Below are 13971 nucleotides of genomic sequence, written 5' to 3' on the forward strand. Positions count from 1 at the left end.
GCATGAGAATAAAAGAAAAAACTACTTTTGAAGCATATTATGTATGATCACAGGAAATGGATGCAGCCTCGAGAGGCTCTCCCCTTCTGCCGATGTTTTCTTTCTCTTCTCCATCGCACTCGCTCTCTCTCTCTCTTTCAGTCGCATTTCTAGCAGCCATCAAAAGACAGAATAAGAATTATGCAGTGAATCCCCTGTGGCTGCCAGACAATAACCCCCTGTTGTTGCTTTGTGCCTCTTTTATTTTAAAGACATCAAAATTTAGTTTTTCAAAGATCTTTAACTTTATATTTGAAGCTTGACAATAAAGGGCTGCCAGTGCCACTCTTTATCATTTGTCAGGGACTGTATTTTTCTCTCCCTCGTGCCACTTCTTGTTAACCTCTTATTTGGTCTATTGGGTCTGGGGGTTTTTAATGTGTCTGCATGCTGAGAGTGCACAGGAGCCGCTGTCAGCTGACGGGACTAGAGGAAAAATATGAAGGGGAGAGAGTTAAATTCATTTGCAGCACTCCATTTTCTTTCTTCCTTTTTTTTCCCTCAAAAGCCACCCCTCTATTTATTTAGCCTATTTACTTAGCGTTTTGATGAAAGACATTGTTCCTTCTAAGCCCCCCTCCCCCTCCCATAGCACTATTATCTTTATCTGTCAGGGAGGAGCTGCTGAACAGAGAAAAACTCAAGACAAGAGAAACTTCTCTCACACTGATGAAAGGAGAAAAAGAGCCAACCATCGTTCATAAACAGAACACATCAGAGAGGATCACAGGCCACCTGCATCCTGAATGTGATCTTTATCGAGTCGCTCTTTTTTTCTCTGTCTCACTTTCTTCCCTCACATTTTGGGTTAGATCACACATGAGCCTGAGACTGAATGTAGTTACTCTTCAATTATGACCCTCCGTTACCACTGACAAAGTGCCTTCTTCCTCTGATTGATCCAATGAGACGACACCGCTCGCTGTAATGGGCCAGCGCTGCCCAGAGCGTTATTTTTAGTCAGCCAGTGCAGAAGCAGCAGGCTGGGTGCAGGGCAGGAGGGAGGTAGAGGAAGAGAAAGGAAGGCCGCTCGACCCTTTTGACAAGCCCGGCAGGGGTGGGCGGAGGGGACCCGTTTTATCTGGCTGTTTCAGTGGTTTCAGAGCCGCCAGCCAGTGACCTGACTGCCGCATTGCACAGAGACCTTTTTTGTATGCACTCAATTGTGAGAAGTAAACAAAGTGGTGTATCCTGTGTTTGGTAAAAGGGTGCGGTGCACGGCGCTGCTTTTAGTGCCCCTACCTCTCCTTCCACCCGCTTGACAAACTGGTCTTTTATACTCATAAACAGACCTAGTGTCCTGTTGGGTCTCAGACGTGTTTGTTATGTCCTTAACTGTTAGAAAATACAGAAGGTGTACAGCTAGGTCCTGTTTAATCAGCAACAACACTTTGTTGAGCTGACTGTGGATTATTAAGAACGTCGGTTGATGAACGGGTTAAAAGTCATCTCTCTCCTCTGTGTCCCTGTTATCTAAATTCCATCTCTCATTTGTTTTGACTCATGGCGGATTGGGGATATTAGCAAATTTCCTTCTATTTATTATTCTGACTTTGTCTTTTTCCTTTCCATTTTCTTCTGTGCCCTTATTTCACTTTTTCATCCCATCAAAGTTCACGTTTCACTTTTCAGAGCCAGATTTTTTTTTCATCTCCCTGACTTTAAAATCAAGTGAAGACGCGCGACTGTTTCATTAACTGTTTCTTCACGAAGCGGTCTTAACACAGTAAGACGAACAAAACAGCTATCACATAGACCGTCCACAGCATGCGATTGAACGCAGCTTGCCACGCTGGTTGGGGGAAGACTGAATCCCTGAGCTCAGCGCCATGCCTGGGAGAGTTGTGAGAGTTGCTAGGGTGGTTATTAAGCACTTTGATTTAGTCACACGTTGTTTGCTGAATTATGAATGGCTGTAATTAAATTCCTGTGGCTCTTATTATGAATGATTAACTATGTTGTTTCATTGTTTGTCATTTGCCTTGCGATCCTCGTTAATTAAGAGAGAGAGAGAGATGTATAGCGTACCTGTCTTAAGTGGGCTCTGACAAAACCAAACTAAAGGCAAAAAATAAAAAAAGGAAAATTAGGCTTCGTGGTAGCACGCGTTAAATCCATTAACCTTGTTTTTTATGAATGAACATGTTGTTCTAAAGTGCTTCATTTTACAACCCTAACTGTGAACTCTGTCACCTTGATGTTAAAACGGGTTTTTTAAATGGTGTATGCAAAGGAACCTGAAATTCAAATGTACGTGTTTGCACTGGCTGTTGTGCTTTTACATACGGTTTGTATGTGTTTGCTGATGGTGTGCCTCTTTGTGTCTCTGTGTGCCTCCAGCAGCAGGTGTCAGCACAGCAGTTGGCTTTCCAGCAGCAGCTCCTGCAGGTCCAGCAGGTCCAGCAGCAGCACCTGCTCAACCTTCAGAGGCAAGGACTGCTCAGCATCCAGCCTGGACAGACTGGCCTGCCACTGCACTCCCTCACTCAGGGTTAGTACCTCATATGTGACTGCAGCACAGCAATCTTCCTGTCCACCAGCTTTAACATTTCATCCACAATGAAGCAGTTATGATGACCTATCATGTGGCTGTATGTAAAGCACAGCAACTGAAGAACACTCGAATCACTATAAAAACACATATTTTAAGAGCCTTTAATTTGGGGGCTAGGTTTAGGTGGAATAAAATGTTGATTTTTCCATACTGAAATAGTCCTATTAATATAAATGCTTCACTGTAAAAATAGATATTTTCTTCCTGTGGATCAGCTATGTCACTCCAACAACAAAGATATATGTCTGGAGTTTAAGTTTGATCTTGCACGTCTTTCTTCAGGGTCTCTAAACAGGACTATCCTGTCTCTGCACCTTTTGTATTGCTCAACCAGTTTCACTATAACCTTGTTTATGTTATTGTTACAGGAAGCGTTCTATTGTCTTAGATAGTGAGAGTTGGGAATGAAACCGATGCCTATTATTTTGTATTTGATATTCTTACCTACTTGCTTGGTCTTGTCATGCCTGAGCTGCTTAGTTATGTGTTGTACTTGAAAAATTACACAAATAAACTCTTTAAAAAACACTTAACAACACCAGCTGAACACAAACACACCGAATAGTCGTAGAGCTCGACCAAGAATGTAACACTAGAAGTATCTAACCACATACTGACTCGACGTCCGCTTTATATCTTCAGCGATCGCTTCTCCCCTTTACTAAATGGGATCTAACTCCTTTACGCCAAAACATGTTTGCTGCACGATTTCAGTTTGGAACACTGAACTAACTCAAGTAACACATCCCACTGCTCAGAAGCAGAGATCCACACTTTGTCCTTCAGCTCATTGTCCTGTTCCTGTGATTGGCATTCTGGTGTCAGTCTCCTTTAGCCTGGAGGAAGACTGGATCTATTGTTCAGAAACCGCCAGTAAACTTGTCACTTTAAAAGCGCCTGTAACCTGATAGGAAGTCAATACTTGCTGTTTGGCCAGGAAGTTTATTTCTTCATTTATTCCTTAATGTTATGTTAAGGAGCGGTCCCCCTGTGACAAAGACGCCATCATAAGGGTTTTAGAACATGACATTGACTATTCATTCACAGCTAAGACAAACAGTTTTGAAATAATAAGATAAAAATGGGAGGGGATGGGAGAGTGCTTAGGTAATAGGCAAACACAAACATGGTTTGTACAGTGCTGTTATTGTTTGGACTGGGTATGGAATAACTCATCCGCTCATAGACGATCGCCGTGGGCACAGGCGTGGAGCACTGCTGTGTTCTGTGTTGCGCTTTGCTGAATTGCTCTGTGTCAGATGTCTGGCAAACACTCACACACCCCTTGAGTAAAGCATTGTGTGAGTGATATGGCTAGGCACTGAACTTTTGATAGATTTCACAACAGGCTTAGAACATCCTGTTTATTTTGTGTCATCATCACATACCTCTGAGGCATCTCATCTTATCAGAGAGCGGGGGCACTAAGTTTATCTCCTTCATATGCTACCTTTTCAGTTTTCGCTTATGCTTTGTTGGGGCTACGTGGTACTGAAATAGTGATTTCAGTCGCGTGTCACTGTGTCACAGACGCCATATAAAATGACAGAATTTATGTTCTAAGAGAAAATCTGACTTTTAACTCCGTGCAAATATATTTTCATGCCGAACGGCAGATTAAAATAAGTTACACTCGTAGTTAAAGGGAAAATTTAACTAGGCTATTGTTCGCATAAACATCGAAATAAGGAACTGAATCTTCCCACATACAATTAGCGGTCTGTTTCACTTTTGTTGCAACCAGTCAAACCTGGTTAGTTTGCCCTCGTGGTTAACTCTGTGTCTGCGACAGCTGTTACAACACTTAGGCTAGTGCTCCAGGCCCCCAGTTTGTCTTCTTATTCTACACATTTTCTGCTTGACTGTTTGAAGTTATTGATGACCTTTCTGTTTTCCACATCACTAAACTCTTTCACGCATCAGCGGGCCAGGCCTATGGCACTCAGATCTAATCTGCAATATTCAGCTAGCACTGCATCGGAAGCAGTGAGTTGATCTTCTCTGTTTGGGTCCCAGTGATTATGGATTCAAACTTGGGGGCAGTAAATTGCGGTGACTTTCTAACTGATGATTTTTATTTCTTTCATTTAAACATGAAGATATCGATATAATTATTTTAAAATCCCATTATTATAGCAGACGGTCCTCTGTCTCCATTTTTCATGTACAGAGAGAATGAAAACGCTAAAGGTTAGCAAATAATAGGCCACTGAAACAGAATAATTAAAGAAAGTGTCCTTTTGGGTACTGCAGTGCAGTTTAAACCTCAGTCATATATCACTCTTCTGTCTGGTACAGTACATTGTTGGCTGAGACAGATTACAGTCATTGTTCTGGACTGAAGGAATGCATCTGAATTAGCTTTTCAAAAAATTGATAGCACTAATTAAGTATAAACTTGTAGATAGCACTTTTGAGTGAAAAACAATTTCTCACATTATCTTGAGCGTAATTTGTTTCTCTTGTCGTAAATTCTTTTGACATTAATGTCCAAAGTCTTGGAAGCGGCCAGGCGCTATCTGTTATAAATTACAAAAATGTGTTTGGGGAGGATATAACTCTCATAAATATAAATTTGATCCAACCAACACCCCCACCTGCCTCACAAAAAGCCTGTCCTCTTGACCTGATAAGTGAGTCAGTGGTTGCTCAGGCTCGCGTTGCTAAGGTGTTTGCATGTTTTTTGCACATGTGGCTGTGTGTGTGTGTCACAAAGGTGGCCGGTGTTTGTGTACATCCCGAATAAAATGGACCTTCACCCTGTGAGGTTGCTCTGCGAGAGAGCGAGTTCCTCTAGCTGCACAACATCATTTAAGCTGTCTAAGAGAGGCCAGTGGGACAGTGACAAGACAAATTTGTCGGTAATATGAAAGCAAAGAATGTGGCGAGCCATGAAGTGCTCACAGAACAGCAGCACATCAGGGACAGCGGCGGGTAATGCAGCCGACCTGTCAGTGATTGATACATCCAGCAGTGGGCTACTGGTAATAGTTCCAGCAGCATTAGGACAGGACATATTTCAGGCCAAAGGGGTGCATATCAGCAGGCCAGTGATTACGGCAACATAAACAGGGGTGCAGTAAAGGTCCCAGTCTGACGGAACAATAAACTAATAGCGATGTCACTGTCCCCCCATGGCACCGGCACTGTGTGAGAAGTAGCAGCACAGTTTAAAGAGCTCGGAGCACTAGGGGCCATTTTTTATTTGGGGGATGATGGCCTGCAACTGATGTCATTATGAACCTTAAATCAACTTTCTGCTTGCTTGAACATGGTCACCTGGGTGCAGGAGGACAAGGACAGGAAAAGGTTGAAGAGCTAGGCCTGTCTTGGTGCCAGAGCTACCTGCGGAGGTAAAATTGAGTTGGGAGGCCGGTGATCAATCAACTGTCCCAACAACATACATTTTTTAAAGTGCTTGTCCGTATTTCCCGCTCGTAATGAGTGGAAGACTTGTGTTGAAAAATGGAAACAGGAAAGATAAACCAATCTGGCGTTTAAAAGATGGACAAACTGGGTACCAAAGAAAGAAGGACTTACAGATCAATGTCATTATGTGTCCCACAGTAATCAGATGGAGAGAAACTCGATGCATTTTTGTCCCAACACAAAATATAATACCCACGGAGACTTTTGTGTAATGATATTTTATTGGCATTTATGTGGAATCATGAGCCATAGCTGTTGCAGAGTTTGAAGAGGTTGGGGTAGGAGAGGGAAGTGGCGAACGGAGAGCAATAAAACTGCAGACTAGATCCAGAAAGAGACAGGTTGGTCCCACTCCGTTACCTCTCTCATCAGACCGGTCTATGTGCTGTGGTTTCATCTGAGTAAACAGTGGTGTTGGGGTCACCAGGACTGCTGGGTAATTGAGCCAGTGTGGGCTGCCCTGTCAAGCACATCGGCTAAAAATACATCGCCCACTGTCACCGGGCACCAAGTGGGGGGAAAATGATTGTTCCCTCTGTCAGAGCGCAGGACACTCACATCACCAGTGACCTTCCTCTTCTAAACCAGCTATCACAGGAAAAAAAAAGAAGGAAAAACAAACTTTTGCTCCAAAGTCCAAAACAACAATGCAGCCTTTGATAATGAAACTGGAAATCAACAAGCGCCGGATTAGCATGCTATAACATGGAGCGCGAAATAAAGCATGTTTAGCCTGTCATGAATGCGCACTTCGATTAGGGCACATCAAGGCAATGAGGAGAATAAGGGAGAATACAGGCAGACAGAATAGAGCGAGTGTGCTGAAATATCCGAATGAGGGAAGACGCTCCTTGGAACGTGGAAAGGTTATTGATTTGTCCTGCAATCATTTCCTGCTCTTTGATATGCAAACGATCTAGTGTGAATTTACAGCAATCCTATCAGACTCATTTCACAGTTCTTAGCCCCTGCGTCTCTCTGGAGTCCTCCGCCTCATTAGGCCAATGTTCTCCATTACCAGCATAATTAAAATCTTTAGTAGCTTATCAAATTAAAAATATTTTTGCTGATCGTATTGAGATCTTCACCTCACAGTTATTTTCCACAACAGGAATAAATTAAGACTAAGCATTTTGCACACAATGTATTACAATCTGGTGCTTGAAAGGAGCACTTCTGGTATCTATAGAGCTGGTGATGAGAAACAGGGAGGAGTGGGGGGGGGGGATCCGGAGAATATAAACCCGAGTAGATAAGCATGTGCAAATCATCTTTCATTTGCCAGTGCTCATTTTGAGAATGGATTTAATTAATTGTAATGTTAAACGAGTGGTCTTGCCCATTTGCTCTGTGGTTAAACTCACCACATATCCAAGGGGCTTCTTCCGCCATGCTTAAAACATGTGGCTTATTTAAGCACAGACTTGAATCCCCATTACAAATGCACATATATTTTGATATTAGATTTTTCAGCGCTATTAAAATCGGGCTTGCCCGCACGCACCGTGTTTTGACTGAAAACACTCGTAGCCACAGATTTTCGCCCATGAGGTTTAATCTTATTTTACATATCAGCTTTGTCCTCATTTGTGTCAAGTGAAAGCAGACTTCTCAGACACACCATAGATGGACACATACGTATTGTGTGCCAACAAAGACTCTCTGCTGTGAGACACGGAAAGTAGGGTTCACAAGCACTGCATTATCCTTCTTCATCCCGAGTCTGGCCCTGAGTGTCGGGATCGCTGTCACTCATTTGCTGAAAAAACACACACGCTCTGCAGATGTGTTTTCAGCACGCAGAAAAATGTCTTCTGTCTTCAAGGGATTTTTTCCCCCTTTTTTTTCAAAGGGCTGTGTGAGCTGCAGTGTGCTTGACTTGTTAAATGAGGTTTAAGTCTTCTGTGTCAATTGGAGGCGGTGCAGAGCTTTAAGTATTTTGCACATTAATGTGCTTTTGAGAATATTACCCCAGGGTCCTGTTTCTCAAGGAAACAGGGGTGGGATGTTTTCTAGCGTCGCTATTGTAAACTTTTTGTTGTGTGTGTTCTGCACATCTCTGTTGTTGGGAGAAAATGATGGTGATTATTCAGATTTCATGCCTTGTCTGGATGTTAATTATTTACTCTGGGCATGAAATTTGCGTGAATGCCAGGGATTTGTGTATACAAACACGCTTCAGATCACAGAAAATGGGAGGGAGAGAAGAGAGGAGCGAGGGAGCTCTCAGTGCATTACCCTGTAGTGGAATATTTTCTAATTAATACTCGGCTTTGTTTACAGACGCTTTGATTTAATTAAGTGATGAAGAAGAGAGTTGGATTAGCTGTTAATTGATTTAATTATCCAATTTGTTTGTCTCAGGCATGATTCCGACAGAGCTGCAACAACTGTGGAAAGAGGTGACAAACGCTCACGTAAAGGAGGAGCACAACAACAGCAGCAGTAACAACGGCCACCGGGGCCTCGACCTGTCCTCCCCGGCACCGCCAAAGAACCCACTCCTCAACCAGCATGCCTCCACCAACGGCCAGTACATGAGTCACAAGAGAGAAGGGTAAGTCTCATCTGCAGGGTGTTGTCGGGTCGTTGTTGTTGTTTTCTTTTATTTGCATGTGACTTGCAGTGCTTGTGTGATCTCACGATACTGCTACAGGGAAGAGGTTTTTATAAAACTGTGACCTCGGGAAACATCATCTCGCTTTAAAGAAAAACTCGTTTTGCTTTATATGCCACTTTAAATTACCCTTTTTTTCCACATGGATTGAGTTGATGGAGAAATCCCTCTAGACTTGAACAGATTACTGTTTTAATTTATAGTTTGTAAGTATTCCTGAAGACCAGCACAGTTACCTTTCTGTGCCACTGAGTACACCTGGGGATTACATAGAAACATCAGGGAGAAATGTGCGTATAGTTGAAATTAGATCTCGGTAAAATTATCAGGGGGGGATCACCGTGTTTTTTTTATTGTTTTTACTAAGTTGTATAGGGAGAATAGCTGAATTATGATTTTCCGCTGCACTTCCTTGAGAACATTTTGATCACCAGGAAGTAAAAACATTCCTTTGTGAATGGGGAACTTAAAGAATCATAAATGTCTGTTTGTTTTGTTTATTTACTGTGTTACAGAATAAATAAACAAAACAAAAACAACAAGCTGTTATATGTTAGGAGAAGCAAACACTGGGTGATATTTTCCAAACCACCATAAATCATCCCTGAAAGGCATGTGCTCTCTGAGCCTGTGTGTATGTGTCTTTAAGGAAGGAATTAATTTGGCATCTTACACATTTGCTTGTTTTCTTGCACCAAAGCTTGATCTTTGAACTGCTAGTGAGGAGCCTCCAGGCACCATGAGCTCACTGCCTAACATCTGACTTGTGTTTCAGTGATCAAAACCTACGCGTCATTACGAAAGCAATGCAGATGAAAACATGTTTAGCACAGTAAACTAAGCAGGTCTTCAGAGGTGAAGAGGGGCTGCTTATGGGGAGGGATGTGGAGGATGGGTTACAGAGAGGATCTGAGTGACACCAAGGGAGTATATCATGATGTGCTGATAGAGAACAGTTATGTCTTTTCAAGTAGAGCTTTTGGTTCTATATAGATTAATGGCATACTACCTGCACAGACTCATCCTCTTTAGTGTCTTTCAAAGTTATCTCCTGCCGCGGTGCAGGGGAAAAAAAGCGGGCATAAATTGTTCCTGCAGTTGACAGTATTCACAGGCTTCCAGTGCTCCATCCAGCGTCTGGCTGAGTGTCTGGTTTCTGTGTAGTTAAAGACAAATCACAGGGGAGGCTATCGACTCGTTGCTCACTCCACCGCGTATTGTCGCAAGTGGAGCAAACAAGGTGAGCGTCGATGGCAGAAAAAGGCAAGAACCAGCTTCAGCTGAGGGCTCCATGAAACATCGGGGAAGACATAACGCAAGAGCTGGCAGCTCCTCTGCCTCGCGCTGACTGTCAGAGATTAAAGAAGTTGTCAGCAGCAGTTTAACACAAGCTTAAGTGAAGAAGGCAGCCTCGGTCTGAATATTCTCACCGTATCTTAGATCTGTCAGAAAACCAGGCAGGTGATTTTCATCCACCCCATCTGTTGGAGAAAGTGGATTACCTACCCAGAGTTTTAACTGCACAATTACTAAAAAAGATGACCGATAGCAAGCGAACACAAAACATTCCTTATTAAATGCTGAATGATGCTAATTTAGATTCACACAACCAATAATCCTTTCTTGTGTTAATTTTAAATCGCACAACTATCAAGAGCGTTATGCCTCTCTTTTGATGATGCAGCCTCAATTCTAATCAGACTCCATGGGAAGAAAAATGAAATATTATTAAGTATGATTATTCTAAGCAAGGCTCTGAGAAAACGTCTGTGTTATAATCCAGGGATTTGAATAATCAGGTTGAAGATAATGGGCTGGGCCGGCCCGGGCGTAAATAGAGAGCATCCACTCATCCTCCCAGTGCTGAACTTAATGAACTTTTAATTGATGCGGTTTTGCAAGTCCTTTTGTCATGCAACAGAAACAAGCCTCTCTGCTGATGGGCCTGTTTTCCCGACTGGCTTCAGATTGGTTTACAGCAGGCCCTAAGTACCATGTAGTTAGTTTCATGTGTCATATAAAATCTGCCTAGGCACAACGACGCCTGCAACTAAAACCTTAAGTGCATCCACAGGAATCACTCACCGGCTTTGCACTTCCGTCTTAAGGAAGGAGGAGAAATTCAATCACTGCTGGCTTGACACACCGAAGATGAGGCACGTGTTCCTGCTTTTAGTTGTTTGAAAGAACACTCTGGCAAGGCAGGCTGGGATTTTTGTTTGTCTGAATAACATCCCTGATATGACCAGATCCTGAGTCACTCAATCTGTCAGCCCGTGTTGTTTCCCAGCCCACGAACTGTTATGCACAGATAGAGATATACCCCTGTGAGTCAGGTCATCTTTATTCAATGATTTGCTTATTCAAATCAAATGTGCATGATCTGTATCTGACACAAATTCCCAACACATTGCTGCATCAGCTTTATAAAGTGGGAGGGGGTTGGGAGCATCCTCACAAAGTACTTGGCCCACTTTACTTCCCAACAACCATCAGTAACCACAGCTCTGGGACTGTAACACAGCAATCTGTTAAGGAGATAAATAATCAGATTTGGCACAGCACTCCCATCTCTCTCTTGCCTTTCATTTGTCTTACACCAGAAGAAACTGATAATTAAATCATTTAGGTTAAAGCATGCAGTGGCACCGAGAAGACAGAAGGAAAGGATCCTGGAAAGTGAAAAGAGGGGAGGAGGGTAGCGGGTGTGAATCGGGGATGGACACAAGGCGATAGGCTAAAGTCAGCGCTAGTGCCGAGGATGGATGTAGTGATTGGCTTCAGACGCTGCCATCTAGCATGGTGGATATCAATCTTCCCACGTTTGCTGAGGTATTGAGTCCACCAGGACAGAATCTCAACCGTGGATCTCCACTTGTTTATGGCCCAAAGCATCTCATCAAAATAAGTGAGCTGGAAAACAACTGGCTAGCAGCTGTCAAAACCACCTTTGTGTGCACTTGTGCCTGTCTGTCTACACATAAACAGAGTGCAACACCTGGAAGGTTAACGCACTGTCTGGCCGGGTCTGTAGGCACTTTAATGTTCCTTCTCCTCTAAAGAAGCTGATGACATGGTTTTCCTCATCGCTCTTAAGAGATCATTAGAGTGTTCTTCCCCCCCCGGCTGGCTGACAATAATAACATCCTGACAAACCTGTCGTGGGTGCGAGTCAAATTTAACGCAACATGGGAAGCTGCATTTTCCCCCCCCCCTCCTCTGAACATGTTCTCAAATGGGAGAAAACCCCATGAATACTGCACTCTTCTCCTATTACACTAATGTAGCTCATTTGGTGTAAATTCTGTCATTTACTAGTGTTTAGCCATCCACCGTTTAAAAGGGCTCTTCTGCCGCCAGCCCCTCATAGCGCTTTGTGCTCACTGATTCCCAGTGCACTCCACATTTCAATATCTTGTTAATACAGAATTAACCAACAAGCCTCCTGCAAAGAATTAAAAAAGGATCCCTTTAAATTAAAAGCCAGTGTTACCTTCACCAGTCCGCACATTTCCTTGTTAAAAACTCATTATAATAGGTCTTCCGTCATCTATTTATTAGCTGTATCAAAACATAGGTCTTAATGTGAATGCATAATTCATAATTGAATAAAAAAATTCAGACTTTTGAAAGAGGGAGAAGGAAAAAAAGCTGCTAACCACATTCATGAATGCTTGACTGCTCCCTAATTGCAATGCAATTATCACATGTTATGAACAATGTGAACTCTTAAGCAAGTAATTATAACACAAGGAAACCTGCGACGACCTTTAAAATTTCCTACTTGAGGTACAGTTTTACTAACATTGATACAAATGAGATTTTAATCCGAACATCAGATTTTTTTTAATCCTGCAAAATTGGCACGCCGCGCTTTGATTTCTTTTCACTCGTTCGTTTTATGTACATTTTGAAATCAGCGCTGATCGATCGTTGCCAAGAAATGCAAAACATTATTAATGTCAGTGCATTTATTTTTCCATTCCTGTCCCTAAAAGAACCCTGTAAAGTTGAAGAGTTAGACATTATTATCTCTGATGGAAATTGTGTACGTGAATGGAGTTACTCCCGTGTGACAGCACAACAGTCTAGTGCAGTGACTCTCCTGATCCATCTTGTTGTCTTAGAGAGCGAGGCTCACACTAGAGGAGGAGAAGCAGCAGCATTGTGCTCATGAGCCGCCAGAAGCACAGGTGGTAGCGATATAGGCCAGTCCCCCAGGCTCTTGTAGCTGAAAGTTGTGTGTCTTGTATAGTGCCTGTGTCCATATGGCTGCCTGTCTTGCTCTCTTAGCAGACACTGCCTCCATACAGACCGCTTTCTCTTAGCGCTGACTGTGGTTAGCTGTGCTTCCGTGCCTCTCACCATATGGAAGATGTTTCAGAGTTTGTTTTTCAGGGATGTTCCTGCTATTTAGACTGATTGTACCATGCCATACGCTCCCCATAGATGCGTGCTTGTCAGCCCCTGGTGACACAGATTGGTCAGTAGATAAATTGATACCAGGCGGGGTTGTTTACAATACGTGCATGGTGTGAAAGTAGGGGTTTTAATATCATGGTACAGGCTCCTCCAGGTGGGCTCTATGACATGATGCAGCAGGCGGCACAGGAAAAACAGCAACTCAGGGAGCCCCCTAGCAGTCTAGATCAAAGTGAACCACAGCATGGCTCTGTGAAACTGAATAAATACACGCTGATTTGATTGTGATTTCACAACAAGAGTCCCTTCCTTTAAGAGCAGAGCAAGCCAGATCACACAGGTACAGTGATTCCACAAAGCCCAAGGGTCACAGATTAAGTAGAAGTCAACGTTTTCATGCGGAAACAAGATACAGTACAAACAAGAAAGCAGTAACCGGACTTCGTCTGAAATGGAGAAAACGGGTTCTTTGGCCTGTCGTTAAGTTACGTGACTGCAGGACTGTCTTTACTAAAAACGTTTTCTCTGAATCTCTTTCCCAGATCCACGCTAGAAGAGCCTTCCCCCCACAGTCACCCTCTGTACGGCCATGGCGTTTGCAAGTGGCCCGGTTGCGAGGCAGTGTTTGATGATTTCCAGTCATTCCTCAAGTAAGTAAAAGTCATAGTCGGAGGTGCTTTTCTATCACAGTTTGTTTGTCCTCTTGTTGGGTCGATTACACTTTTCTTTTCCTGACCCCCAGCGACTCAAAAGCACTGCAGGTGCAGCTGGTTGTTATTCTCGAGTCTGGGTTGGGCCTCTCTTGACAAGGGTACCGTGGGGTCTCCTTCTGGGAACGGCATGGGCCTCTAATTCCTGTGATAAGCGCAGTTCCCATGGTGACAGGGGCCATTTTTCCCAAACAAACAAC

General features: G+C 43.2%; 1 protein-coding gene across 18 annotated transcripts in view; it reads left to right on the forward strand.

Moving 5' to 3' along the window:
* The window catches only part of foxp1b (forkhead box P1b), a 151113-nt gene that overhangs the window by 116625 nt on the left and 20517 nt on the right, over positions 1-13971 (forward strand). For 15 of the 18 annotated variants that reach the window (XR_014911695.1, XM_085405684.1, XM_085405692.1 and 12 more), the window contains 3 exons: positions 2380-2530; positions 8387-8579; positions 13604-13711. Coding sequence is in view for 17 of the 18 variants with exons in the window: in XM_085405684.1 (XP_085261810.1) it covers positions 2380-2530; positions 8387-8579; positions 13604-13711 (452 nt within the window). In the remaining variant the exon portion in view is untranslated. The remainder of the gene's footprint in view (positions 1-2379; positions 2531-8386; positions 8580-13603; positions 13712-13971) is intronic. The other 3 variants (XM_085405693.1, XM_085405691.1, XM_085405695.1) reach the window with 1 other exon arrangement.

The sequence above is a fragment of the Rhamphochromis longiceps genome, linkage group LG5, assembly GCF_057381845.1.
Source record: "Rhamphochromis longiceps isolate RC_006_pf linkage group LG5, R_longiceps_female_GT1.1, whole genome shotgun sequence".
Lineage (NCBI taxonomy): Eukaryota > Metazoa > Chordata > Actinopteri > Cichliformes > Cichlidae > Rhamphochromis > Rhamphochromis longiceps.